Source organism: Cariama cristata, unplaced genomic scaffold (genome assembly GCF_000690535.1).
Source record: "Cariama cristata isolate BGI_N322 unplaced genomic scaffold, ASM69053v1 scaffold4443, whole genome shotgun sequence".
NCBI classification, from domain to species: domain Eukaryota; kingdom Metazoa; phylum Chordata; class Aves; order Cariamiformes; family Cariamidae; genus Cariama; species Cariama cristata.
Window position 1 is genome coordinate 15278 of NW_009607649.1, and position 27502 is coordinate 42779.

At 48.6% G+C, this 27502-nt stretch overlaps 1 protein-coding gene across 1 annotated transcript; it reads left to right on the forward strand.

Annotated features, from left to right (window-relative positions):
* Positions 1–1269: 1269 nt before the first annotated feature.
* On the forward strand, positions 1270–27403 carry PRDM11 (PR domain containing 11). Its single transcript, XM_009696792.1, has 7 exons — positions 1270–1385; positions 2099–2202; positions 3128–3390; positions 4351–4418; positions 20442–20629; positions 23739–24389; positions 25239–27403. Exons 1-7 carry the CDS (start codon positions 1270–1272, stop codon positions 27401–27403), a joined length of 3555 nt encoding a protein of 1184 aa, XP_009695094.1.
* The last annotated feature ends 99 nt before the right edge of the window (positions 27404–27502 follow it).

A 27502-nucleotide genomic window follows, 5' to 3' on the forward strand; every position in this document is an offset into this window, starting at 1 on the left:
GACTTCCGTGGTGCTCAGTCCCATACAAGCATGTGTGGAATAAGAAAATTCCTGTCTTCAGGGGTTTGTGACCTCAGAATATGAATTTTGGGATGCCCAGAGCCGAGTCGCGATGGGGACGGGCTCTTCCACCAGCTCCCCTGACAGAAGGGGTCTGATCAGCCGCCGAGACCCCTCCGTCGGGCACTGCGAGTGTGCAGCGTAACGCAGCATGGCGTCGGGCAGCGGGCATGGAAAGGGGGGGTCACAGGGGACTTTGGGGGGAGCAGCTGTGAAGTCTGTCTGATCTGGTATGGTGCCTGAGAGCAGGCAGTTTGTGTGCCTTGGAGGAAGTCTTAAGACAAATGCAGTGAAGAGAGGAGCGGTGGTCTGCTTTATTCCTTATCTCAAGCTGCGATGCTCTGAAGCTTAGCAGCCCTTCTGAAAATCTTCATATTAATTAGATCAATTCCAAATTATCATCACTTGCCTTATTAATATTTTCTCTTCGGGACCATCCCATGATGAGGGGAGGAGGGAAGTGTTATCACTTTGGAGCTTGCTGTCCTTAGACATCATTAAGTGGTTCCTGGCTCTTGAGTTGACCTGAGGGAGAAACATTTTCACTACTGCTGCTTGCGTGCCAGAAGGGTGGTGGTAGCTCAGCTCTGGTCGTCGGAAGGGACAGGAAGATGGAGAGCATGACTTGTGCAATTTTGGTAGAATCCTGCAGGGTGCTGTAGGCACTGACCGGTTTGTCAGAGGCATCCGGAGCACATGGAAAGCTCCATCTGCAGGGGTGTAGTACACTGTGCTCCGTTCCCAGATGGAGACCGGCATATGTTATATTCATAGATGGGTCCTGGTTCATGCCACAACTTGCATTTCTCTTCCTTGTCATTCGATCCCCCAAGGCCCTGAGGCAGTGATGCTCTGTGTTTCCATAACACATCCCACCTATCAGTCTTAAATTCCACGTGCAACATTTTTAACGGGTGCTGTGGAGCAGACTTCAGATTCCCTGTACCTCAGGTTGCTCCATGGTGTGTCTCACTCTTCACCTGACCTGCGACTGAACTACTCTTTCCTCCCCGGTGTGGGAAGGGATTTCCACCTACACGTGCACGTAGATGTCCCGGCGTGTGATGGCGGCTCTTGGTGCCAGGAGGGAGTCTCCTCTGCTGGCTGCGTCCTGACCTGGGGGAGGAAGGCTGTGGTTCCTGGGGGAGGAAGGTTGTGATTTCCTGGCTGCTCATTTTTCTCCTCCCTTCCTTCATTTTTTTTCAGAACATGAGTGAAAACTTGAAGGACTGTTTGATCCAGACCCAAGCTTCCTTAGGGGAGATGGTGACGATAAAAACAGAGGCCTGCTCTCCGCGCCGGGACCAGGACTATGGACAGCCTTGGTACGCAGCTGAGCTTCGGTCCGATGTGCTCAAACCCCCTTCTCTCCACATTCCCCTCGGCTTAAAGTTGGTTTTGAGGGATATACTTGAACTTCTCAGTGTTAGTAAAACCCTCTCTCGTGAGGTCTGCCTTGAGGTGGATGACGGGTGGTCGCTACTCCTGTGCTAGGCACATGTCTGCTATGTACGCTAGTTCGCATCAGACCTGGCGGAGCTGGCATGCGTTGAGGGTGATGCCTTGCCTTTGAGCAGCACATCTCCCGTGAAAGGATAGAAGGAGCGTTTAGGGAAAACGTTAATGAAATGATGGAGAGCCAGCAAAGCAGTTGCTACACTGACCTCAAGGGAAAACAAAAAACACACCCCAAACTTAAAAGGAAAAAGGAGGTTTCCCAGCTGAACACTGTAGCAGAGCGATGCTGTCTCTCTGCTGGTGGGCATCCCCTCTGCCACGCTCCTGTCTGGCGTGGGGCATGCCAGGTGTGTGCCATGTGTGGACGTGCTCTAGCTGAAGCCGCTACCTGCTGTAGGTTTTAGCCTTAAGCCGTCTCAGGTACCAGCTTTTGGCAGGTTGGATGGCAAGTTGAATCATTTCTCTGCTGAAGGTGTGGGGACTAAGAGAGTTGGTCGGGCCCCATTGCCTCTGCTCCTCTCTGCGTGTAGTCCCAGCATCTTGGTGGATTAATGTCATCTTTCTGTTGTTCCCTCTCCAGCTCTGGAAGGCCTGACCTGCAGTCCATGGAGGTGGAGCCCAAGAAACTGAAAGGGAAACGGGATTTGATCATGACCAAGAGCTTTCAGCAAGTGGATTTCTGGTGTAAGTGTCTTGTGAGTGAGGCAAAAACAATGCCACCGCTTGTATAGACTTAGGTCTTTTCTCACTGGTGCACTGCTGGTTTGGGGTGGGAAGCAGGGAAGAAAAGAGCCAGGCACAAATTTGCATGCTTTCTTGAAAAGACCGACACGTTTGATAGGGAGGCTGTTGCACAAAAGCATCTTGTCCGTCTTGGGGCTATGCAGCGGTAGGGAGGTAGGTGGAAAGCGTGCTGGAAACATGAAAACGTGCATGGGAAAAACCCAAGAGTCTGCAAAACCCAGACACTTGAACTCAGAAACTGCAAAGGGAGCGTTGCACAGACAACAACTCTTTCACCCCCGTATTCTGGGAAAGAAAACTGGTGCCAGTTATGTTGGCATACCTACAGAATATCCAATTGTAGGCCTGACTCCCTGTCTGGGCACAGGGCAAGTGCCTGGGGATGCTCTCTCTATCCCAAGCACAGAATGAAGGCTGTACGATGAGGGTATTTATTTTAAGGCATACTTGTTTTAGCTCCCTTCTGGGGTGTGGGGAATCAGACCTTTCGACTTGAGGACATGGCTGCTAACCAGGGATGTGCAAGGAGGCCACAGTGGATGGTGACAGAGCCTATCCCTGTGCGTGCAGCCATCGGTGGCAAATCTGTGTAGGGCACCAGGGCTCAGACAAGCACAGGCGTTGGTTGGGCAGGCATAGGTTGGGGCAGAGCCCTTCTTGAGAGACGTGTGGCGAAACAAGTGAGCAACTGGGGAAGCGTCAGCGTGCGTGGAGGCCAGGCTTTGGGGAAGGGGCTCAGCCAGGCTGGGAGGAGGATGGGGAACTGGGGCGTACTGGCCTGAGCGCTGTGTGTCCTATGAGGTGCGTGAGTCCGTATGGGCATCACATCTGCCCAGCGTAACCCCTGCTCCCCTCGCACCCACAGTCTGCGAGTCCTGCCAAGAGTACTTTGTGGATGAGTGCCCGAACCACGGTCCTCCGGTGTTTGTGTCTGACACCCCAGTGCCTGTTGGCATCCCTGACCGGGCAGCGCTGACCATCCCACCTGGAATGGAGGTGGTGAAAGAGGCCAACGGGGAGAACGACGTGCGCTGTATGAATGAGGTGATCCCCAAAGGTCACATCTTCGGGCCATACGAGGGGCAGATCTCTAGCCAGGACAAGTCCGCAGGATTCTTCTCGTGGCTGGTGAGTGACACGTCTCCCCAGCCCTGTGGCTCAGAGCTGGGGGGCTTGCATGCCTGTGGAGCCAAACCTTATCCATCTTCCCCCTTCTCTGAAGATCTTCCACTGACCCACATGGGCAGTAGGCGAACATTGACCTCCAACAATTATTAACAGCTTAAGATTATAGATAAGTGTGCTATGGCACCTGAGCTCAGTTCACAGCTGTAGGAAGCAGAGCTTGCTTCTGCTCTCCCCCTTGACATGTTCTTCCATCCCCACTCAACCTCTAGGGCTCCTCCAGTACCTTTCTCTGCTCCGCTCATCATTTTGAGGACGGAGGAAGGATTGTATCTAGAGACGGCAGAACTCTCTCATGGGCCTGCAACACTCCTTCCCAGCCCGCTTGAGCAGAGCAGGTGGCCCAGGAGGCCAGGAAAGAGATCCAGTCCATCAGGAGCTGATCTACGTGCAGACTCCAGCACCAAACCCTGTATTTCTTACCTCTAGTACTACAGGCCTCAGTTAGCCTATGAGATACAGATGTCGCTAGATTGACGGATGTTAATTACTATAAGAAATGAGATGTGGGACTTGAGTTGTAGGTGGGAGGAAAATTGAAAGCTGCTGATACAAAATGCTGCTCATGCTTTTCTCTCTGTAAAATAAATGTGTATCTCAGCCCTGTCCTGAAAGGGAAGTTAATCTTTTGCATCTCAGGGCTGTTAACAGTCTTGTCAGCTACATCCATAGTTGTGCATCATGGATATTTGTACATAGGAAAGTGCCTCTTAGTCAGTTCAGAGTCGCCTCCACGCACATATCCAGGGCAGCAGCCTGTAGTACTGGGAGACCTGAGATTCATGGCGTAAAGTTTCATGTCCTGACTTAAGGCTGGAACTGAAGCAGTGATTTGAGAGTCGTAGACCTTCTCCTGTCTGGACCAGCTAGCTGACCTGCTGCATCTGTTCTCTTGTTCCACAGATCGTTGATAAGAACAACCGCTACAAATCCATCGATGGGACAGATGAAACCAAAGCAAACTGGATGAGGTGAGTCCAGTTCTCTTCTGCCTTCCCTTTTGGGGCTCTGTCTTCCAGAGAGAGGCCGTCGAACACTCCGTCTTGTTTTGTGTGACACAAAAGCAAACGAAAATGCCACAACCCCTTCTGTAAAGGGTGTGCTTGTGCTCTTTCCGTATTTATTGTGACGAGAATCCTTTGGAGTCAGATCCAATGAAAGGGACTAAAACAAGGATGTGTGTACGGAGGATGGCTATGTTCTGGAATGAGGACAAATTATAAAGATGATCCTATTTATCTGCTCTTACAAACGCTGACAGGTCTCACTCCATTTTTTTCATTTTTTTCTTATTACTTTATGTTCAAATATTTGCAAAATGCTTTGCATTATCCCCAAGGTAACGTTTGATTCTGTTTGGGGTTTTTTATCCTTTGCCATTGAAAGAGGTGCTTCTTTTGTTTTCTTTCTGGGCTTTACTTGAAACAGTTGTGTGTGGTGGCTGTCGTTGGTAGCGTCAGCTTTACTTTAGGAGAAACATGGAGTGAGTTACTGCAGCTCTGAACTCAGAAATGATGCATGTCCTTGTATTCCCTCTGTCAGCCCCGGGACTCAACAGAGCAGAACCCAAATCCCAGTCAGGGCTGGCTCTGGTTTGTTAACTGCAGCAGTAAGGGAACTTGTTTAACCGTGATGCAGCCCTTCAAGTATTGGCATATATCTGCAAAATGTAGGTCACTCTTGCAACCTCCTGAGGCAGAGGCAAAGCACTCAAGTGCCTCGTGCGTATGGTGAATCACCAGCATGGGACATTGCTGTGTACTGAGGCCCGTCCCACATTCGGACCAGTCCTGTTTACAGGGGTGAATTTTGGAAGCAGTTGTTGTCAAGAAGACATTTCATACAAGAATAAAGCAGCGTGGGAATTATAACTGATTTGTTGGCCTGGGTGTCTAGGATTTTTCCTGTCTAGGAAGTACAGGTAGATGCAAGACTGACCTAGCTGGTTGCACCACTTTTGCTGCATTTGAGTCTTCACATGGATAGCAGCTGTTCTGACACTTACGTTCTTAAAGTTCAGCAAAGGATCTCATTTTTCTGTAAGAATTTCAGCTGTTAAAGTTGTTCACTGCTGGAGGAGAGAAAACGCTAGACCTGGGCTGAGGCTGGAGTTGTCACTCCAAAAAGAAGCAGTGGTACAGTGGACGGATAGGTAGGGGGACATATATCTTGGAATTAAACGATGCAAAGTTAAAATATCAGAGTGAGGTTTTTCTGCTTAGATTTGGATCTTTATGTGATCTGGATGACAGTGAAGCTGGGGGAAAACACAGTCTTGGAAAGCAAAAATCCTGTGATGAACTTTTCTTCCTGCTGCCATGAACATAAGCTTGATGTCTGGATTTAAATGGGCATTAGTCGTGGTCCCAGCACCAAAGAACAGAATGTTCTTGTCTAAACTTGTATGTGCCATGGTTATGTCTCGACATGAGTGTGGTCTGGGCCATTCTGTACAACCGTGAACGGCAAAGCAGTTACGGTTTTGTGGAAAGGGGATGTTTGCAACTCTTCTGGGGAAGGGCGTAACAAAGGACCTGTGCAGGCTATACCAGTCTTAATGATCTTTCTGGTTTTACTCTTGAAAATTGCTTCTAATAGCTGTATTGCGTAGAGTCTGACTGACAGTTCAAGTGGAGACAGTGGTCCTCAAAAAGCCTTGATTTTCTTCGTTAGCAGCTTCCAAACAGGGGTGCACTCGATACCCTGTGCTAGGACATGACCTGTCATGGAGATTACCCCCAGAAACCGTACTTCCAGGACGCTGTAGACAGCGCTTTTTTTGTTTTTCAGATGGTGCTCTTTGCCATCACTCACAGATGGAGTACTTTGCAAAGCAGATCTACTCACCCTCTGGGTAGGTGGGTATGGCATGGGGAGGGCAGCGTGGGCTGACTCCTCTCTCTTCTTGTAGATCTGGCTATTGTTTTTTGTTGTTTGACTACCACGTCTGAGTCCATTTTCATGTTCCCACTGAGGACAATGTGTACGCTGCAGCACTTGCTGGTTTGATTTCAAGTGACTGTTTACCCAGGGCAGTGGATGACAGAGAGGAAGGAGTACGAAGTGTAGCAGATGGCATGGCAATGGTAAAATCCTCTTGCCCTTTCCCTCGTCAGTCAGTCAGTCAAGACAAACTCCTCATGCTGGGAGCACGTTCTCCTAAGCTGGCCACTGGCACAGGAATAACGCACCCTTCATCTCCGTCCAGAGTAAAGCACGGTTATTTCCAGTGTTTTCTGAAAACTCTGTGGCTTTAACCTGCAGGGATGTGTGCAAACCTCTTCCTCTGTTTTCATTTTTCTGGGGGCTCAGGGTGACCGATTACGACGGATCACATCAAACCTCAAGCGAAATTGGTGCTTTCTCGGACACAACCATAAACTGCTGCTGGTGGGAGTTCTTGGGGCTTCTGAAGGATTGTGCAGAACCAGCCGTTGTTCCTGGTTACTTCTGAAAAAATTCTGTTACTCAGTTGTTGGGGACTTCTTTAAAAAAAAAATAAGTGGAGCTGACCGAAAAATGGAAGTAATTCAGAAAGTCCAGGAAACATCCCTCTGTGTATGTATCACTTGGGCCAGACTGAGATGCAGGATAGCAAGTACCAGCAAATTGGTGGTGCTTAACTGAATTGTTGAAGTGCCTTATATGGGGGGTTTCCAGGCTAGTTTGGGCATTTATAGTCTGTATCCCTTCTTACACGTGAGTACCTGAGTTCTCCGGCTTTTGGCACAGTTCAAATTCATCCTTTCCCTCAGCCCACGTGAAAAGGCTGGTGCAAGACTTCCTCACTTCTTTCTCCTTTGCCTTCCCCTCTGCCTCTTTTCCCCTCCAAACATAGTAACAAAGAGGTCACGGGGAGCAAGACTGTTCTGTAAGTTTTCCTGTATCTCCTTATAATGGAGATGTCTGCAATTTGATCTTCATACAATAATAGAGCGTGGAAGGGAGCTCTGGTTAGGTGCTCCAACGACCTGCTCAAAACTGGACCAACATAGATCAGTAGATCTTTTAAGTACTGAGCTGCTCTTTTGACTTTACAGGATCTTTTAAAAATAAAAGTTTAAAAAAAGTCAGGGTTACTGTGTCTACGCATGTGTTCAGAGGGAGTAAAAGTCACCAGCCTATGCACAAGTCATTTTGTTGAACTTCATAAACTGGTCTCTGTTACCCTGCAGCAAGTGGAGCAAATGTTCTTATCCGTTACAGACTGAAATTTATGCAGAGCAAAGGGATCCTAAAGTACTGCAGGGCTGTGATGACTGTAAAAAAACTACTTCAAAGCCCTGGGAAAAGATATACATTTGTTTCTTAGAGGCCGAGAAAAGCAGAGTTGGTTGGTATCGTTGCGGAGTGATCATGAAATGCCCACTGTTCGCGTAGTTTACAACGTCAGGTGTGTTTTTTAAGAAATAGCTCTACTGTCTCGCACTTTCAGATTGACCTGGGCTGAGGTGTGAATTCACAGCCTCACAGCTGGGGCTCCTCTGGAGCTTGGTAAAACCCACACAGCATCCCCGGAGTATTTCCCCCAGGTATTTTCAAATATCAGTGACTGCTCCTAGGGACACCCTGCATGCTAGCGAAGTGCATGAGGGGAAAGAGATCTCTCTGACAGTAATACTGTCTGCATTTTTATGAGGATGAGGTTAATGTCCCTGCTGGGAGCCTAACATTGATTGACTTAGTGATTAAAACTGGCTAGAACTCATTACTCATTGTGTGGTGAGTTTGCTATTGGAATACTTAAGTTATCTTAAATTGTTTTGACCCAAGTCATGCTGGAGTAAATGAGTGGAGACTCTGAAATCTGAATATCTAGGTCTACCACAGGTTGACCTAAGTGCACTCGATGGGATACCCTGTCTGGGAAGAACAAGAAGGGCTCTAATTCCCCACCGGTGCAGCTTTGCTAGTGACAGCAGCTGTGAGGGGTGCAGGTTTCCTGACCCCGCCAGCGGCTCTGAGCAGCTCCGGAGGGACTTCTCTTTTCTGAGCTCATCCTTACCCAGGGGTGCTTTGCAAAATACTGTCGCTCCTTTTCACCAGAGCAGCTTGTCAGTGGAGGTTTGCTTCCACCACGGGGAGGCACGGATAATACTGTGCAGTCCTGGGTACCTACGGAGAATATACATTTATCGCATTCGTTTTTGTTGAATGTGATAAAAATCAAACCGTAACTGTTCCCTTGCTTAATGTTCCATGTAGCCTTTTCCCTCCTTCCAGTGTTCAGCTGTGAGAACTCCTGAGCTCCTTTTTCCTTTTAAGTCTGGTTTTTGGTTTTGTTTTTTTTTCCCTTGAGATCCGTGTAGCAAGTGCTTTGCTGGCTCTCCATCATTTCATTGCCATCTTCCCTAAGCGCTCCTTCTATCCCTCCATAAGTAAAGCTTCACCAAAACAGTATCTCAAGGATGCATTTAGGTTTGTCCCAGTGAAATGCATCTGTGCACTTAGCTCCCAGCTCTCCCAGTACATGGCTTGGATTTGAGCAGCGTTTCCTACTGGTTTTCCAGCTTTAAGCAAGGTTAACAGCTTCTGACACTTACCCCAATGGAGGGCAGCAGTGTCAGTGAGATTTGTTAAACAGCACTGTAACGGCACTGAAGGAGAAAGCAGAATGACATCTGACAAGGGTCACTCTGCCTTTCTGCAGGTTTTTTCTTAAGTCCGCAGCCCACAAGTACTTTTCACACGACTGCATCCCAAACCACCTCTCTTCTGCCGGGCCACGGCAGCGCTGAAAGGCACCCGTCTCTGCGGAGGTGCCAGCGGGGCCATCACAAACGTGGGCCAAGTGGGGAAAACTGCTGAGGCCTTTGCTGATACCAACTTTTCAGAAAGTATTTTGGGGTGGCTGAAATCTGCCTGCGAGAGATAGGGTATTCAGCTGAGATTTTAGGCTTAAATGTAATTTTTGGAAAGAGGAGGGTCTGAACTATCCCAGCCGGAGTTTATTCCCTTAACATTGCAAAGATACTAACAACAGGTCCCAAATTAAGTGAAACAAAATATGCCATCTACTAGTAATGGCAACTTTGGTTTCATTTAAATTGGGACCATAAGCAGAAAGAAAACGAGCACATCGGGAAGCCAACAGGTTTTCCCTCCCATGGTGTCACTTCAGAGTTACGGTTGTTAGGTGTCCTAACCATCAAGCTGTCTTACTTCTTATATGTACATCTTAATATTCTTTTTAAACATTAATTTTCTAGACTTGTAGTGACAGCTTTTGGGGGCACTTTATATCGACACTGAAGTCTTCTACCTCAGCTGACTGTTGTGTTCTCCACCGTAACTCCATGCTGATGTAGACTTCGATCTGAGAACTTCCTTTTAAAATATTAAGAACTCTATGATGTGAGCACCAAAAAGGTTGACCTCTTTCAATAAAGTCCCTGACATCCCTGCTTTTAATTGTTTGAAGATGTGTAAAAGCAGTCTTTTGTAATATGTAGCAGTAGAATAACCATTTTGGCCTTTTCCTTCACTTTACTGTAATTCAGATCAAGGCATACACTAAGTTTTCCCAGCAGTTCTGCTCCTCCGTGGCCTCTGATCTCTTCCATGCTGTTCTGCACACTTACACATAGGTGTCCATTGCCCAAGCTGCGGATTATTCCCCTGTCCGCAATCCCACCTTGTTTCGGTGCAAAACTGCATGTTCACACAGCGTATTTTCTCCTTCCCTATTGAATAGATCTGCTGCCTTCGGTTTTTTTTTTCCTCCCAATAAAAAGCCATAGTTAGGACTAATGTTTTGTTTATTTTTAAAGTTTCCTTCGGCTGTGGCTGGAAAAATTAACACACTCCCCCTGCTTTGGACAAAACTGCTTGTTCTCAGGATGGCTGCCTCTTCTTCTCAATGGGCTGAGGCTTGCGTTCATTTGAAACACCAGAAAAAGTGGGTGCAGGGCTCCTGTCAGCAGCAGTGACAGCAAAGCCTAGCCAGGAAAAGCAAGTGGGTGGCCTCATTCCTTTTGAGAACAATGGGAAACGGCAACTATTTCTGGGTGAAACAAAAGCCTGCTGTGAAGCAGACAAACGCTGGATGTGCAGTACCCCTGGTGCTGAAGAAAAGACTTTTCCTAAGGAAAAGCGAGTTGCAGAAATTGCCCGTGAGTCTAGTCGAAATCTCCCTCCCCTGAAAAAAAAAATCCAATTTAATGGAGCCTTTGCATGACATCCTGCAAGTTTTAACAGAAAGGGTGGTGTAAAAGTTTCCATTGCATGTTGTGCCAGGCAGAACAATAAGATCTGTTTCAGGCCTCTAAATTTCCTCAAGAACCCATTTTCGAGCAACATCACCTTAGAAGCTAATTCATCACCGTGATTGTGAGTTCTCACGCTTTTTTCTGTGCACAAACTGCGGCAAGCGATGTGAGGCTGTACTGCAATTCTCATACGTTAAGTCAGGGCATCAGACGAAGTGTAAAATTTCATTTTAACTGTAAAGCTGAGAAGGCTCCTTCACACTAGTGTCGCTTGGTGTGTTTTTTTCTTAAGCTTGAAAATTGCCTCTTAAAAACAAAACGGCTGCCTTTTCCTGGTGCGATTGAGGAAAACTGAGAGGTTGTTGCGGGTGGGGGGAGCTGGATCCCACCGAACTCCTCTGCCCCAGTGCTGCAGTGGCCAAGTGGTTGGATGCAGGGGGATGCTTTGCGCTGATTTCCTTTACCCAATTGTGCTTTGTGGGATGTTCAACCCAAGGAACATGACTGAACGAAAGAGGAAGCCCAAGTTTTCCAAGGAAGAACTGGACATTCTGGTCACTGAGGTGACCCGAAATGAAGCCATGCTGTTTGGGAGGGAGACAATGCGTCTATCCCATGCTGACAGGGACAAGATCTGGGAAGGCATAGCCAGGCAGATCACATCAGTCAGCCAGGTCCCCAGGTCTGTAAAAGACATTAAACACAGATGGGACGACATGAAGAGAAGGACCAAGGACAAACTGGCATTCATGCAGAGGTCCCTCTCCAGCCCCGGCAGCACGGGGCGGCCCTCGGCCATCGTCCTGACCGCCCACGAGAGAGCCATCGAGTCGACGCTGCATTCGTCACGCCAGATGCACGGCTTCCGGAGAGCGGATCTGGACGTGGTTGACAGCCCGTCAACAAGCTGTAAGTATCATTGCCTTAACACATCTTTGTCTTATGCTTGCATATCTCAGTTTGACACCAGGAGAGTGTTGTGTGTTTTTGTGAGATGCTGGGTTGCCCATCAAGCCAGGTCCTACTGCCGTGTTTGGTTTCAAGACAGCCTGCTCTGGTGATCATGGGGCGTTAAGATGGATTGAGGGAAAGCTATTTCCAAGTTAAGATCATCTTCTTTATCTAGTCCTTTTCCGTACTGTCTTCTAAGGGTAGACGTTGTTCAGATTCCGCTTCCTTAATGGGTCGTAAGTCTGAACTAATCCTGCAAGTGAGGGAACATCTGTAGTCGAAGTGCAACTACCTCCAGTCTGTGAAAAAGTGTTTGTAAAGGATTAGGAGTTCTTCATCTTGCATGCACCCCAATAAAACAGCAGTGCTGTCAAGCTGAGAGTCATGTGCCAGTCACTAATGGATGACTGCACGGTAACCATCTTCCAAGAGGGCTGTTGGGGCTCTCGGTGACCACGGGTGTTTATGCTCTGAGGCCAGGCCACAAATGATTTCTCACTAGTGGTCTTGAAGGCTCAGCACAAGTGCTGTGAAAAAGGTAGATGACAATGACTCCCTTCTTCACTGTTTTTTAAGAAACTACTGGCCCTGTTTTCAAAGTTAATCTTCTTACACCACAATTCTCAAACACCTTCCAGTGCTGCATCACAAGCTGCTTTTTTGCAGGTTCTTTCCCCAGTTGCGTACATACGGTTTTCTTGTGTGAAGGTGCAGCTTCTCGGTCCGTGAGCTTTTAGGGACACAAAGGAGAGAAAGAGGGGATAAGTTCTCGGGAAGTGAGCCAACTAACACTTCATGGGTTGCACTGTCCTACCGCATTAGGTCTTATCTCATATCTGAAGTAATGTTGTTAGTGGTAAAGCAAGGAGAAAAATCTTCAAGAACTGACAAAGGGGAACTTGGTCATTCTTTGCATCTGTCTTGGAAACCAGTTGCGCTATTTCAGAGGTAAAATGAATACAGCTTGGGCAAGGAGATAGCGGGCAGCTGCAACAAGTGAAGTATCGTCTCTTCTTACTCTTGATGTGCCTGTACCCGTGAACTGGCAGGTCACTAGATAATTCATCAGACTAATGAGAACTTTCCCATGGTGTTTTGCTTTGGATTTGGTTCTGCATCAAGTACACTTGCCCGATTAATATAGGGTCCTGTTGCTGCTACGCCTGACTGCCTGGTTATCTTAGTGATGCCAAACCACATAGTGGCTTTGCGGTACGGACTTTGTGAGCAGCAAATATTACGTCTATGCTTTTCTCAGTGCGGAGGGTGTAAGAAATGACACGGGAGCAGGGTTTTGGCCTGAGGAACCGATTGCATCAGGGTGTTCCGAGACTGGACCAAAGGCCTGGAACCTTTGTCTCTCCAAAATGTTGAGTGTTCTAGCTGTTTACGGTTTTGGGGAAGGGGAGTCATTGCTACTGTCCGAAATGGATTTATATTCTAGCAATGAACAATGCTGTGTACAGGATACCATGGCAGCTTGGATTCCTCCTCGGTTGACTGGGTTCGCCTGCTCTTCAGGCCTCTTATGGCTAAGCTTTTCACCCAGATGCTAACATTGCAGCACGTGCATACTGAGTTACGCATCAGGAGCTACAGGCTTGTCTCAACTGGCAGACTGGGGGGAGGGCAAAACCATTTTTTCATGTGCTTTGAGATACCATGAAACAGAAGTCAAAGTTGTAAGGGATTTCATATTAATAATTCATGCTTTCTCTTCTCTTTAAGCTGATGAAGAGATGCCAGGCACTTCTCAGGAACACCGCTTCTCATCGCTGCAGAGGGCCAGTGCAGGAGTCAACCAGCTCTCCGGGCCCTCCTTCTTCCACACTTCTTCCTCATCGGAGCACTTGGAAGCTACCAACCAAAGGCAGGAACTGCACCGTCCATCCCCACGCACCGCCTCGTCCTGCAGACCCCCGCGCCCCCGCACAAGGAGCCCACCCCTCTCCAGCTTCGATCGCCAGCTTCTCCATTCCCACACGCAGCAAACAGACCTGTTCAGGCAGTTCTGCCAGGAGCTGGTGGCCATTCACAGAGACATGGCAGACACCATGCATGTCATCGGGCAGAGGATGTCTGACCTCACTAGCCAGGTTGGCCAAATGTGCCAGACCCTATCGGAAATCCGTGATGGGGTCCAGGCTTTCCATAGGATACAGGATCCTAGTGTCATGCAGGGGTCTCTTCTGCAAGCAGCTTGCTCAAAACAGCCCCCTGAGCCCAGTGCAGAGTCTAACCAAAACCCCCCAAAACAGACGACTCCTGCACGAACTACCAGGTCACGAAAGAGAAAACACCATTTTTAGTCTACATCATATAAAGTAAAGGAGGGTGCCCCTTCCTGAGCTGCTGCATGCTCACATGGCCTCTCTGTGTGTATCAATACTTTGTGGGGAAGGTCAACAGCCGCCCCAACCCCTCCAGCCCCCTGCTAGCTAACAGAGCAGTATGAATTATGGCAGCTGGATAGTAGGGCTGGCCCTCTGCAACGGCAAAGAGGAATCTCAAATCTTACAGAGCTTGGGATGTAGAACATCTTTCTATTCATAGAGGTTAGGAGTTTTCACTGGCTTCCTCATGCTTTGAATACTCTATAAGCTAAGAGCTGCAATAGGAATCATTATCTTGATCTCTTCTTGTGCCTGTGAAACGTTATTTACTGAGACAGTGTACCACAGAGCTCCCTTTGCAATCAATCCACAAATTTACCCTACTGCTGCCTTCCCATCGTCTTCCTGCAAATTAGTATATGCACTGTGCAGAGGTACATCCTTACGGCTCTAAAGACTCTTATTGCTCATTATTTTTATCTTGCGTTCAGCAATAATGGGCAATCCAGGGCTTACTGTGACTTATGCACAGGTTTGGGGACGGGGGAGTGTAAAAGCAGAGCTTGTGCAGGGGAGGGAAGAAGGCACGATGCTGAGGACAAGAGGACAGGGCTGAGCACTGTGTGGTTGTAGACTGCTGAGGAGGGCGGCTGTGGCATGTGTCTGGATCCTGCAGTACTACATGCGCTTATATCCTTGTCTGCTCCAGTCTGAAACGCCTACCTACCCTTCACAATCGCAGTTAAAATACGATTATTTCATAATATGACAACACTTAAAGAGAATTGTATTATATTATTTTCTTGAGTGCTATAATCTTCAGTTTTGAACCACCTCACCCTCTTCAAAATGTGAGACTGCACAGAAACAAGGAAAGGTACAGGGTTCTGCTGCTGACCTCGGGAACAGTCTGGTTTTGTATCACTGTAATTCTGTCAACTTCAGTACAGTTACTTTGCACTCCCTCAACATTATTTAGGGTGGGATCTGTACAGTGTTCTCCTATCGTGAAGAATTTACAGTCTCAATTCACAGCTCTGTAGGTTAAAATCTTAGACCTGTCGGTTTTGTACTGCTTTCTTTCCCCATACAGATGCAAGAAAGAACTGCGTTGCAACACTTGAATCGCTTTAGTGCTGCATGAGGTTCCCACGTACAGCCCCGATTCTGAAACTAGGCTCTAATAATGTCACCTCAGGTGGTGAGAACTTACGTGGCAGCTTTTTTACAACGTGTTTGTCTCCTTGATTTGCACATCTGTACCTACCGTGCTGCCCCTATCTCTGGAAAAATCTGGACCATTATCATGATACACTTCAGCAGGGGAAAGGGCCAAGGTGTTACCCACACACAGTTAGCACGCTGCTGCTCTCCGGGCTGTCCTGTTGTACGTGGAGGTGGGTTGCAGGAAACTATTGAAGTTAATATGAATGTGCATCGTCATGCCATGTCGAGGTTATGGACTTGGGCAAAAAGTTGTACAAACTTCAGTGAGAATTGAACATAGGCAGCACAGTACGGCAGAAGGATGGCTTGTTTTATGTGATCTTGAAGGATCTTCTTTAACCTGTCTGACCTGGCCTTTGAAAGTATAGTGCACTTCTGGAAAGTTCACTGTATGTCTGCTGTGTCAGTCATTCCTGATGTGCATTTCCTTTTTTCTTTTTAATTGTTCTGTAATTCTAATTCAAGTAATTTATTTTTAGTGGTGTGGTAAAAGGCCCTTGTTTAAGGAAGTTGAGGTCTGGCAAGGAGAAAAACCTCCTGACCATGCTGGTTTCACGCAGAGGACATTCCTCAATGTGCTGGTGCCAGACCAGGGCAGCACTTGCTCACCTTGCTCTGGGGATGTCCTTTTACTTCTGTTGTAACATTTGTGTTCTGCAAAAGTCACAGTCTCTCTTCAGTTGAAGGGAAGATTGGGAAATCTGGTAGAAGTGGATCTAATTTATGAATCACAGAGAACTGAAAAAAAAGGTGATATGTTTTAAAGGCTTTCTGAGTCAATATAGTGCTGCTGCTATATATTAGAAGTAGTATTTTATATTTTTATAATATCTGGTCCCTGCTGATGTTCTCCCATGGATAGACTGATAGGATTAGCTCCTCCGATGATGTCCAGGGGGATCCCTTCTGGGAACCCTCAGGTCTGCAGAGGAGGAGACTCCCGCAGGTGCTGGGCGCTGGAGGGAGTTGGCATCGTCGCTGCCATCAGTTTACCCACACGGACGCCTTTAGAGTGAGAATCCTGGTGCAGGATGCGCAGCCTTCAACACAAACCCTCAAAGGCTGGGTTCTGGTCAGGAGAAAGGACCTTGTACTATAAACTGCCTGATGTCTGCCCCAGTTTCCTCTGTGGACTATTACAGATTGGCCCAGATCCGGGGACATACCTCCTGCCCTGTGTAGACCCCTCGGTGGAGTGGCTTTTCTGTACTGGCTCGCAAAGGATGCTTCCTCCTGTATCCATCATGTTAACTGGCTGTTGAAGTAAGTGCCTGTGTCAAAGCAAACTGCTGTGCTCAACCCCAGTGTCTCCATGTCTTGTACATGCTGAAAAAATTCTCTCTTCAAAAGTATTTTTGTTAAGAATGCAATAAATATATAGAACACTTTTAACACAGCTGCTGTCGAGTCATTTGTTTTCTCTGGTGTAATTTGTGCCTGGTAACAAGTCCGTCACAGATGCTGGATCTCCTGGAGGCACTCGGCGTCGGAGAGCTGAGGCAGGGTTTGCGGGTATGGCACCCTGTGGCTTCTGCCTGGCCTGGTGGCAGCTCTTGCATGGGATCTCCTGCCCTGGCTCTGTCCCCGACGTTAATTTGGGAAAGGCCAATGGCCTTTTCCCTGTGGTGCTCTGCCCTGGCAGGGCATCAGCGGAGCGCCCCCGGGGCCAGCTGGAGGGTGAGCAATGGAGGGGCAGGGGAGAGGCATGGGGCAAATCCTGGTGATGGGGAGGGCTGCGGGGCTCTCCTTCCTCCTCACTGACTGCTTGATTCCCCTCCTGGAGAGGAATGGTCCCAGCTGCCAAAAAATTACCATGACGTTTTTCTGGGCATGCTCACCAGGCCATCCCAAAACTTGGCCATTTGGTGTCCTGAGTGGGCTGTGGCTTAGAAAAAAGGGAGCTGAGGATGTTTTCTTGCTGCTAGCTAGAAAGGCTGTGGGAAAGGTAGCCCTGCAGAGCAAGGCGCTGTGCCTCCGACAGCCCTGGGGTTGATCCAAGCCTTGATAGCTGCAAATGGATCATAAATGGTCTCCAGGCTGGTCCTGAGTAGCCTGGGCAGAATCTGTGGTGGTCTTGAGCCTGGCTTGTCCCAGGGACTGAGCAGGACTTACTTGCAGCTGGTAGCAATGCCTCGCTGCAGGAACAGGAGCAGCTCTAGGTGGCTGGATCTGCCCCAACAGCGGTCCCGGCCCCGCTTCTCTTCTGGGGCTCACGGTCCCTTGGGAAACCCGCTATGCAAGCATCCATGGTGCAGTACTTGTGTCAGCCGGGTGTCTAAACTGAGGTAGCCTTCTTGCTTCAATCCAGCTTGAGTGTTTGGCATCGGAAGGGGGACTGGCTGCTTTCCAGCCTTTGTAGGAAGGGTTGTTCAGGACATGAGCATTTCGGCCTCGGGAAGATGTGTCAGTGAAGGCAGACAGTGCAGTCTCTCCTTGGCAAGTGGTTTGTGCCCCTGCCTCGCCGAGCAGGCTGCCGTTTTGTGGAATTACTCCCTCCGGCCTCGGGAAAGCACCTGCCACTAACCCGTGGTGTGCAGTGAGCGGCATGAGGCGTCTTAGCCCAATGGGTGGAATTTGGGTTTTACGCAATTTTTCGTAACCTCTCTCATTTGTGGCTCTAGGGTCACTGGAGCCAGGGCTGGGCAGCACTGGTTCAAAAGCAGTTCGTTTACGTGGGTGATCTCATCCCCGTTTACATTACCTCAGGGAAGTATCACGGATGTAAAACTTCCTCTCTAGGAGCGTAAACCAGTTACTAGCTGCCAGCAGCAGTGAAGAACCATGTTTGTGACCGGATTATTCCGCAACTCTCTTGTTAAGGGCATTCTTCATGCCTCCTGGTGAAATGGGCAGCACCGGTCGCTGCCGGAGGCTGGCTGGGAGCGGGCGGCTGGGCGGCGTGCCGCAGGGCTGCAGCACTACTGCACCTTGTACCCTCCAGCCTCCCCTCTCCTCCCAGCTCCCCGCCGCTCCAGGACATGGCCAGAGCTGCAGGACACGGGCTGCAGAGCTGAAGGACACTCTCCGGTGGAAACTTGGAGGGCTTTAGAGGCAGGAGGAGAGCATTGAACAGGAAAAGCGTGCTCACGTTTAATGAAATACTTCATAATAAAAGTGAGCCCTGGTGGGAATAGTTAACCAGGCTCTCCCCTTCCCACGCAAAGTTGAGTTTTAGAGAATTTTCTAAATCTTGCTGTCAAATATAGTTTGCTGGGTATGCACCGGACCGTCCTGTCACTGTCCTGTGAGTTCCTCAGTGCCGCTGGCTGTGGGGATGTGGGGATGTGGGATCCTGTCTGTTGTGTTAAGGAGCTGTGAGCAACTTCAGGGTGATAAATCTTTGCAGGTAACCAGGCTCCTTCGCAGGGACAGCCCGATCTTGTCATTGCTCTGGCTGATGGGTGGGCAGCGGGATGCAGAGCAGCTGCAGGGTCTCCTTAGCTGGTGCGAGGAAACATCCTGGCATTTTGGTCAGACTGGGGAGAGTATCCTCTAGGATCTCCTGTGCTACGGGGCATCAGACTGACCGCAACACGTTGCTGTTCTCTCAAGGGTTGTGTACTTCATGGCTGTCTGAATGCCTGAATCACCTTTTGTGGCGTGATCGCTAACCCCCAGAAGTGACAGCCTGGCAGTGATGACCATGTGCCGTTGCAGGACCTCCTTCCCACCGCACTGGTCCAGGCCTCCGTTCCTTCTCAAATACACAAACCGGTGCTTCAAAAGTTCCTTTGTTTTGTAATCAAAAGTAAAATAAGGGTTAACAAAAGACAATGTTTGGCTAATTTTGGCAGTGCCAGAACCTGCTGTTTAAATAATTACTGAAGATTGCAGAGCATCCAGAGTAGCACACATTAGGAAAAATACAGCTGATTGCAGGCATGTGCACAGTTGCTTCACATGAAAACCAGAATTGCTGGAGCCTCAGGCAGTCTGAGACACCCCAGACTTGTTTTTTGTTTTATGGGAAGTTTCACCAAGTTTGTGACCTTACGCATGTGGGTTAGTGTGAAGACATGCAGGTGGGCTTGTGTCTTCATCTGTGCATGCGTATGACTGGAGAAGGGGAGAGCGTTCAAGGGAAAATTGAGGGATTTCTTAAGCCAAAGAAATACCTGTGAGCTATAAGGGAACGCTTGGACAAGGACTAGTAGCAGCAGATGTCAGAGGAGCCATATATTGCTTGCCTTCATTAATGTTACTGCAGCAAGGAGTGCTATATAATAGAGGCATATGGCATAAGAGAAGGAAAAGCTTTTAGCTGTGAACCATTCAGATCTGCTTTTGGGTCTGAACGCGCCGTGACAGGGCCTCCTTCTGGTCTTGGGCGGCTGTTATGAGCTCGTGTTGGTGGCAGCTGGAACCAGTATTACCAAGCCTTTTTCATGTCGTCTAGCAAGAACACGAGGAGTGTGAGAGCAAATAATATGATCCTAGCTGTAGACCCCGGTCTTAGCAAGTTGTGCAGAGGCCCAGTTGCTTGGAGTGGGAATTAATACATTTCTGCTGAGCTGAAATTTAGCTGGTTTAAATTAGGAAAATAGATCCCATGCCCAGAAAGCGGTCTTTCTGTCAGCACTGCCAGGAGATCCCCACAACATCGTACTGGGATTTCCATTTGCAGGACTGTTTGTATTTTTACGTCACACCCCACTGAACACCCAAGTGCAAAACCTTCCAGTACTGCCATATCCTTGGTTTCCTTTTGGACAACCAGCGAATACCCCCTTGCCCATTAGGTGTCCATGTTTCTGTCCTGAGTATCTCAGTTCTGCTTGCCCAAGAGGAGAGAAGCAAGGAAATCTGGTATCTACTAAAAAGAAAGATGGTGTTTTGGGGAAAAAGACAGGCAGAGGGATCCTGCCATATGCCGGATGTTCCTGAGAACAAGGGAGGAGGCCCTGGGATGTGAAGGGATGGTGGGTAGACCAGAAGTCCTTGTTTCCATCACTAGGCAAAGATATTTCTGCCCGTGGGAGTCCGCGTCACCCTTACTGGCAGAGATACACCTTCAGGTTGGATGTACGTTGTTGTCGTCTCTTCCCCAGCAGAAACGGACCCATTGGCTTAGTGTTCCCTGGGTGTCCATGCTCGTTGTCCTGTACCTCTGGCAATTTGCACACCATTACTTAGAACTCCATGCTTTCCAGTCTGGCTGTGTTGATGGCTCTCTCTGAAGATCATTCTGGCTTCATCATGGTTGTCGTTCTGGTGCAAGGGGGGGGCACAGGAGAGAAGTGTGTGCTTCACACCTGCCTTGTCACCTCACTCTCAGGTACGTGGTCATCTCCAGGGAGGAGAGGGAGCAGAACCTGATGGCCTTCCAGCACAGCGAGAGGATTTACTTCCGTGCCTGCCGTGATATCCGACCTGGGGAGAAGCTGCGGGTCTGGTACAGTGAGGATTACATGAAGCGGTTGCATAGTATGTCCCAGGAGACCATCAACAGAAATCTCACGAGCGGTGAGTCCCCTCCCTTTCCACCCTCTCCCCCGATCCCCTGGGGCTGCCACACTTGTTGGACCGAGTGCGGTGGGTGAAGTAGGCGAAGCACAGGTTGTGCAAGGACAGCGGCAGTTCTAGAAGCAGAGCATCTCTGAGTGAGAGCCCCCAGCTCTGCGTGGCATGGATGGATGGGTGTACAAGAAGAATAAGATAACCACTGTCATGGAGATCATGAAAGAAAGATTTGGGCTGTGTCATGTCATGTCATGTGTCGTGTTGTGTCATGTCGTGTGCGTGCTGCAAGGGCCTGATGGCAAGCCCAGGGATTGCAGAGCTTCCCTGTCACAAGACTTTCTGGCCTGAAGGTTGCCAATCTGGTGATCCCACCAACATTTTAGTTTTTTCCTCTGAACGTGCTGCTTTCTCTGGCTCCTGCAAGCAGCCTGTTTGAGGGAGCTCCGGCTGGTTTTGTGTGCATATGAAAGAGAGATTTCCTTGGTGTGTTTGTACATCCGTTTTCCTCGCTTAATTTATCTCCTCTTTCTTCAGAAAGATAATTTGGGATCAGCGCGACATCAGCTAGAGACTCCTTAGTCTCACAACCTTAGAGTGCGTGTACAACGTACAGGAGGCTTTGTGCTTGTCAGACTGATTCTTCCCTGGATAAAAACTGTTATCTTAAGAGTAGTCATGCTGGAACAAACCCAGCGGTCCTTTAGGTCAGTGTAATGTCAGCAAAATAGGAAGCTTTAGAGGAAGGCAAAAATTCTTCATGCATCTGTTCATCTATACAATGCTGATACCCGAAGTTAATTAAGGCCATTTCTTTCCAGACCTAGCCACAGAATGGCAGGGCCTCAGAAGGGCAGCCACACTAAATATAACTTTCTAATTAAGATTTCCGTGTATATTATTACACAGCTGCTGTTGCTGCCTTGACTTGGTAAAAGGTGTCTCCTCTCTAATCGTGGGGTGGACAAGATGTCCTGAAAAAGCTGGTTATCCTCTATCACCTTAGAGTTATTGCGCACTTGCAGTGTTACGTCTTGGTGGCTGTACTTGGGCAAGTCCCACGTCTGAATTAACATGGGTACGAATGTGCTTTTTGATGTTAATGAACATCACTGAGGGATTAGGTACAGACTGCAGTGATTTTCTGCATAACATGCACACCTTAGTTGTCCAGATGGCTTAGTACTTTCTGAAAATACAGAAAGACTGTGCCCTTGGAGCAGCTACTCTGGAGGGGCACCAAGGCTGTGAGCTACTGCCCTGCCATACAGACATGCCTTTAGTCATGGTTTGTCGTGGTGTCATGGTTTGCGGGAGCTGAAACGGTAACTCACAGCCTGCTCTGTGCTACAAGTGCGGTGACGATCTGCTTCTGGGCTCGTCAGGACCCGCCATAGCCTACCACACACTCAGGTAGAAACCTACGTGGCTGCAGAGAGCATCCTAGAAACCCTCTGACGTCTCCGTGAGCTCATCCTGCAGCAAACTGGGCTCAGCCTGCGTTTGCAAAAGGAGCGCAGAGACGTTGTTAAAACGGAGTGTCGCTTGGGCTGTCGCTAGACTTGCGAGAGACAGCGGAGCCTCGGCTGGGAGGGCACTGGGAGAGGGTCAGGGACTCAACCAACATCTCTTGAGACACTTTCTATTTAAAAGATTTCAAATCCCCTGCAGATGAGCTTGTCGAGTGAAGTGGCACACTTTATTAACTCACAGAAAAATAATGTGGTTCCCAGGATTTGTTTATGTCGGTAGTTTCTGACCCGCCTCATCAATGGAGTTGAGAACAGTAATATCAGGGATCATCCTGTGATTCCTAGCTTTTCCATAGGGCTGAACCACTTGGTTGGTTGAGGGCAAAAATCACAGAGAAAGAAGAAGAATCCATTCTCTAAATCCCTGCCTCTGCCAGTAGTTGCTCTAGTCCGTACCAGGGGAAATACTAAGACAGAGACTCAAAGCGTTGCCCATAGAAATTCTCGTCAATGTGTTGAAAATGAGATCTGTTGTTACGGAGTCACTCAAGAAGTGGCTGGGGGTGCCAGCCAGCATCCAAACCCAGTGCAAAATCCCTCTCATTCAGGCCAGCCCTTTTTACAGTGCCTTACTCTAACTGTTTCGAGTCTTGCATCTTTTCTGCATTCTTAGCATTGCTCTCCTTAGAGAGGGAATGGTAGCTTTTGCTCCGTAACTCTTATGAAAGCATGAATACACTTTAAAAGCAAACAAAACCAAAACTCAGCATAAAGCAGCGTCTTGTTTGGGAAGCCATCAATGCTTGAAGTTATTTACAAGATAGAAGAATGATGGAAATTGAGACAAACCTATCGTCTTTTGAATTTCCAGGTAAGGAAATCTGGCTATTCCCTTTATTTTAAGCGATTAATAATTTGTATGAGGTTGCTTTTATTTTTATTTTTTTTTGCAATCACTGAATGGCCACGCTCTTAGACTCCACCGGGACAAGCTAGATGTCCCATCCTTGGAGGGCATTCACCCGTTGTAGCTCAGTTGACAATGAGTACCTTGGGGTTTAAGAGTACGAGTTATTTTTACTCCTTTGCCTTTGCATTTCTGGAGCAGCCTCCAAACTGAATGAGAGTAAAGGGGCTTGCAAACTTTGTGCCGTGGCATGCACAGACGCTGGGGTTATCATGAAATGGTCCAAATCTCTTGCTGCACTACTGTACGCTCGATACCTTTTACCAAGTCAAAACAGGCACAGGTCTTCCAGCCAGCCGAAATGGCGCTTGGGTTCTGGGTGTTAGGTTCCACCGTGATCAGTTGTTCACCTCGTAGTCCTCTTCCAGCGCAGGTTGGTTATACTGTTAGGTTAAACAAGCTGCCTGTAGTTTCTCTTCTCTTTAAAGTGTGTGGGTTCTACTCCGCTGTGGCTACCCAGGACTGTCTCTGTTTTTGCAGACGTGCCCCTTAGCAGGGCTCCTCCTCTCGCAAGTCTCGGTTTCCACTGAGTTGTGTCAGTTCCCTGGTTTGTAACGCAACGTGCAGACCTGCAGGGATTCGGCCTGACTTTTTGTTCTTTTTTTGTTTGAGTTTTAGATTGAGGGATGTTGCTCGGTTCCCGGTGATAATCCCCACCCCTCATTTTCCTTTCTAGGAGACAAAAAGTTACAGAGGGAAAAGTCAGAAAAGAATGTGGAAAATCAAGAGGACACGAGGGGGCAACTCCAGCTCGCCACCTTAAAGCAAGGAAAGAGCCCCTACAAGCGCAGCTGTGACGAGGGGGAATCCCACCCCCAAACAAAGAAAAAAAAAATTGACCTCATCTTCAAAGACGTTCTGGAGGCTTCTTTGGAGTCCACCAAATTTGAAGAGAACCAGTTAGCGACAAGTACACCACTTTCCATCAGAAAAGCGTCTAAATACCAGGCTGAAGACATCTTTGAGCGGTGTGGCAGTGCCATGCAGCACGGCTCCCTGAGCCTCAGCAGAAACCGGAGCGAGGGGGAATGGAAGGTCCGCCACGGTTCCTCTTTCAGCTCAGCCAAAGAGGTGGGCATCCTTGAAGACGAGGAAGAGGAGCCCCTGTCACTCAAAGCAGACAGCCCAACCGAGCTGTCACTGGCCTCTGCACAAGGCAACTCCCACGAAATTCCCACCACCTCCTTCTGCCCCAACTGCATCCGGCTGAAGAAGAAGATCCGGGAGCTGCAGGCCGAGTTAGACATGCTGAGATCTGGGAAGTTACCGGAGCCAGCCGTGTTACCGCCCCAGGTACCCGAGCTCCAAGAGTTCTCGGACCCCACAGGTAAGCCTTGCCGAGTAACAGCGTTCTCCAAACTCTGCCTAAGGAGAGTAGTGAGAGGCCTGTGTGCTGTGTACCCATCTAAAGTGTTTTGCTCTGAGTATTCAGGTGAACACGTGGTTCCATGGAAGGTTCGTTGTCAGGTTTTGTGACCGGGTGGGCCAGGAGCTGACGCTGTGAGCACAGTGGAAAACACTGTCTGGGAAAGACTCTGTATGACAACTTGCTCTATTTGTTGCCGTTGTAATCGATAATGCACTGCCAATAAAAAAGACATTCCATTGCAGACAGTTTGTTTGCTGTATTTTTGATGCATTCTCTTTCAGCGGAAGCCCCTCCGCAGTGCCTCACATGTTACCAAGAACGTCTGAATGACTCTGTGGTAGCACTGAAATGTGCGCTCTTTGTGTATGAAATTATGTCCTGCTGTGTCCCTTGTTGGAAAGCCCTCTCTCTTTCCTCCACTGCCTTAACACAACCACGTGTCCCTTTCTGAAGATACATTTAATTTCCTCCAGGAACGGGCTGTCGAGCAGCCAGGAGCCTTCACCAAAGGGAATATTTGGGTCACACCATGTATTGTGCAAGTGGCCAGGATGTAGTGTCCTTTCTTTTGCCATCCATTGTGGCATGTTGGAGACAAAGTTCATATGCAGAAACATTGATTTATTTTCCCTTCAAAACCTTGATTCAGATTCTACCCATAGTGCACTGTGGGCAGGAGAGGGCAGGCTGTGGCCAGCTCATCAGGCAATGCTCTGCTGTCACCAGTAGGATGCTTCTGTAGCTCAGCAACTTTGTAAATACCATATTTTTTTCCCTTTTTTTTTGTTTTGTTTTGTTTTGTTACAGCTTCAGAAAGCATCATCTCTGTTCCCACCATCATGGAGGACGATGACCAAGAGGTGGATTCTGCTGATGAATCGGTTTCCAATGACATGATTGCTGCTACAGACGAGCCTTCCAAGATGTCTTCTGCGACAGGCCGGAGGATACGGCGGTTCAAGCAAGAGTGGCTTAAAAAGTTTTGGTTTCTGCGGTACTCCCCGACATTGAATGAAATGTGGTGCCATGTCTGTAGGCAGTACACAGTGCAATCCTCTCGGACTTCAGCCTTCATCATTGGCTCAAAGCAGTTCAAGATACACACGATAAAGCTTCACAGCCAGAGCAACCTCCACAAGAAGTGCCTGCAGCTTTACAAGCTCAGGATGCACCCAGAGAAGACAGAAGAGATGTGCCGAAATATGACCCTGCTCTTCAATACAGCCTACCACTTGGCCCTGGAGGGCAGGCCCTACTATGACTTTCGGCCTCTGGCAGAACTACTGAGAAAGTGTGAACTCAAGGTGGTGGATCAATACATGAACGAGGGAGACTGCCAAATCTTAATCCATCATATCGCCCGGGCTCTTCGAGAGGACCTGGTTGAACGCATCCGTCAGTCTCCCTTCCTCAGCATCATTCTGGATGGGCAGAGCGACGACTTGCTTGCAGACACGGTTGCGGTTTATGTGCAGTACACAAGCAGCGATGGGCCTCCGGCAACCGAATTCTTGTCTCTTCAGGAACTGGGCTTTTCTACAACAGACAGTTACCTCCAAGCATTAGACAGGGCTTTTTCCAGCCTGGGAATACGACTGCAGGATGAGAAGCCAACTATTGGCTTGGGAGTTGATGGTGCTAACATTACCGCCAGCCTGAGAGCCAACTTGTTCATGACAATCAGAAAGACCTTGCCTTGGCTTCTCTGCCTGCCCTTTATGGTGCACAGGCCCCACTTGGAAATTTTGGATGCAATCAGTGGGAAGGAGCTGCCGTGCCTGGAGGAGCTAGAAAACAATTTGAAGCAACTGCTCAGTTTCTATCGTTACTCTCCCCGGCTCATGTGTGAGTTGAGGGTCACTGCTGCCACTCTGTGCGAGGAGACCGAGTTCTTGGGGGACATTCGAGCAGTGAAGTGGATCATTGGGGAGCAGAACGTGCTCAATGCTCTAATCAAGGATTACCTTGAGGTTGTGGCCCATCTCAAAGATGTCAGTGGCCAGACCCAAAGGGCGGACGCATCTGCCATTGCCTTGGCCCTCCTGCAGTTCCTGATGGACTACCAGTCGATTAAACTCATCTACTTCCTGCTGGATGTGATTGCTGTGCTTTCACGCCTCGCCTACGTCTTCCAAGGGGAGTACCTTCTTGTCTCGCAGGTGGACGATAAAATCGAGGAGGCCATCCAGGAGATCAGCCGGCTAGCAGACTCACCCGGGGAGTACTTGCAGGAGTTTGAGGAGAACTTCCGTGAAAGCTTTAATGGCATTGCTGTGAAAAACCTACGGGTGGCTGAAGCCAAATTCCAGTCGATCAGAGAAAAGATCTGCCAGAAAACCCAGGTGATCCTGGCCCAAAGGTTCGATTCCCGTAGCCGGACATTTGTGAAGGCCTGTCAGGTATTTGACCTTGCAGCTTGGCCCAGAAGCACTGATGAGCTCATGAGCTATGGGAAAGAGGATATGGTACAAATATTTGAACACCTGGAGACGGTCCCATCATTTTCCAGAGAGGTTTGCAGGGAGGGGTTGGACACCCGAGGGAGTCTGCTGATGGAGTGGCGAGAACTCAAGGTGGATTATTATACCAAAAACGGTTTTAAAGACTTGCTCAGTCACATTTGTAAATACAAACAGAGATTCCCCCTCCTAAATAAAATAGTTCAGATCCTCAAAGTCCTTCCCACCTCATCGGCCTGCTGTGAGAAGGGGCGCACCGCCCTGCAGAGAGTGCGCAAGAACAACCGCTCTCGGCTCACACTGGAGCAGCTCAGTGATCTCTTGACGATTGCCGTTAACGGGCCGCCCATTGCCAACTTCGATTGCAAAAGGGCACTAGATAGTTGGTTCGAGGAGAAGTCGGGCAATAGTTACGCGCTGTCGGCCGAAATGCTGAGCAGGATGTCGTCTCTCGATCAGAAGCCGATGTTGCAGAGCATGGACCACGGCTCTGAGTTTTACCCCGATATTTAGGAAGGAATGCCTCAGATCAGAAAGCTGTTGAATAATTTTTTTAATCTATACTCTAAACTTTGATATATTATATAAAAATATATATATATTATCTATATT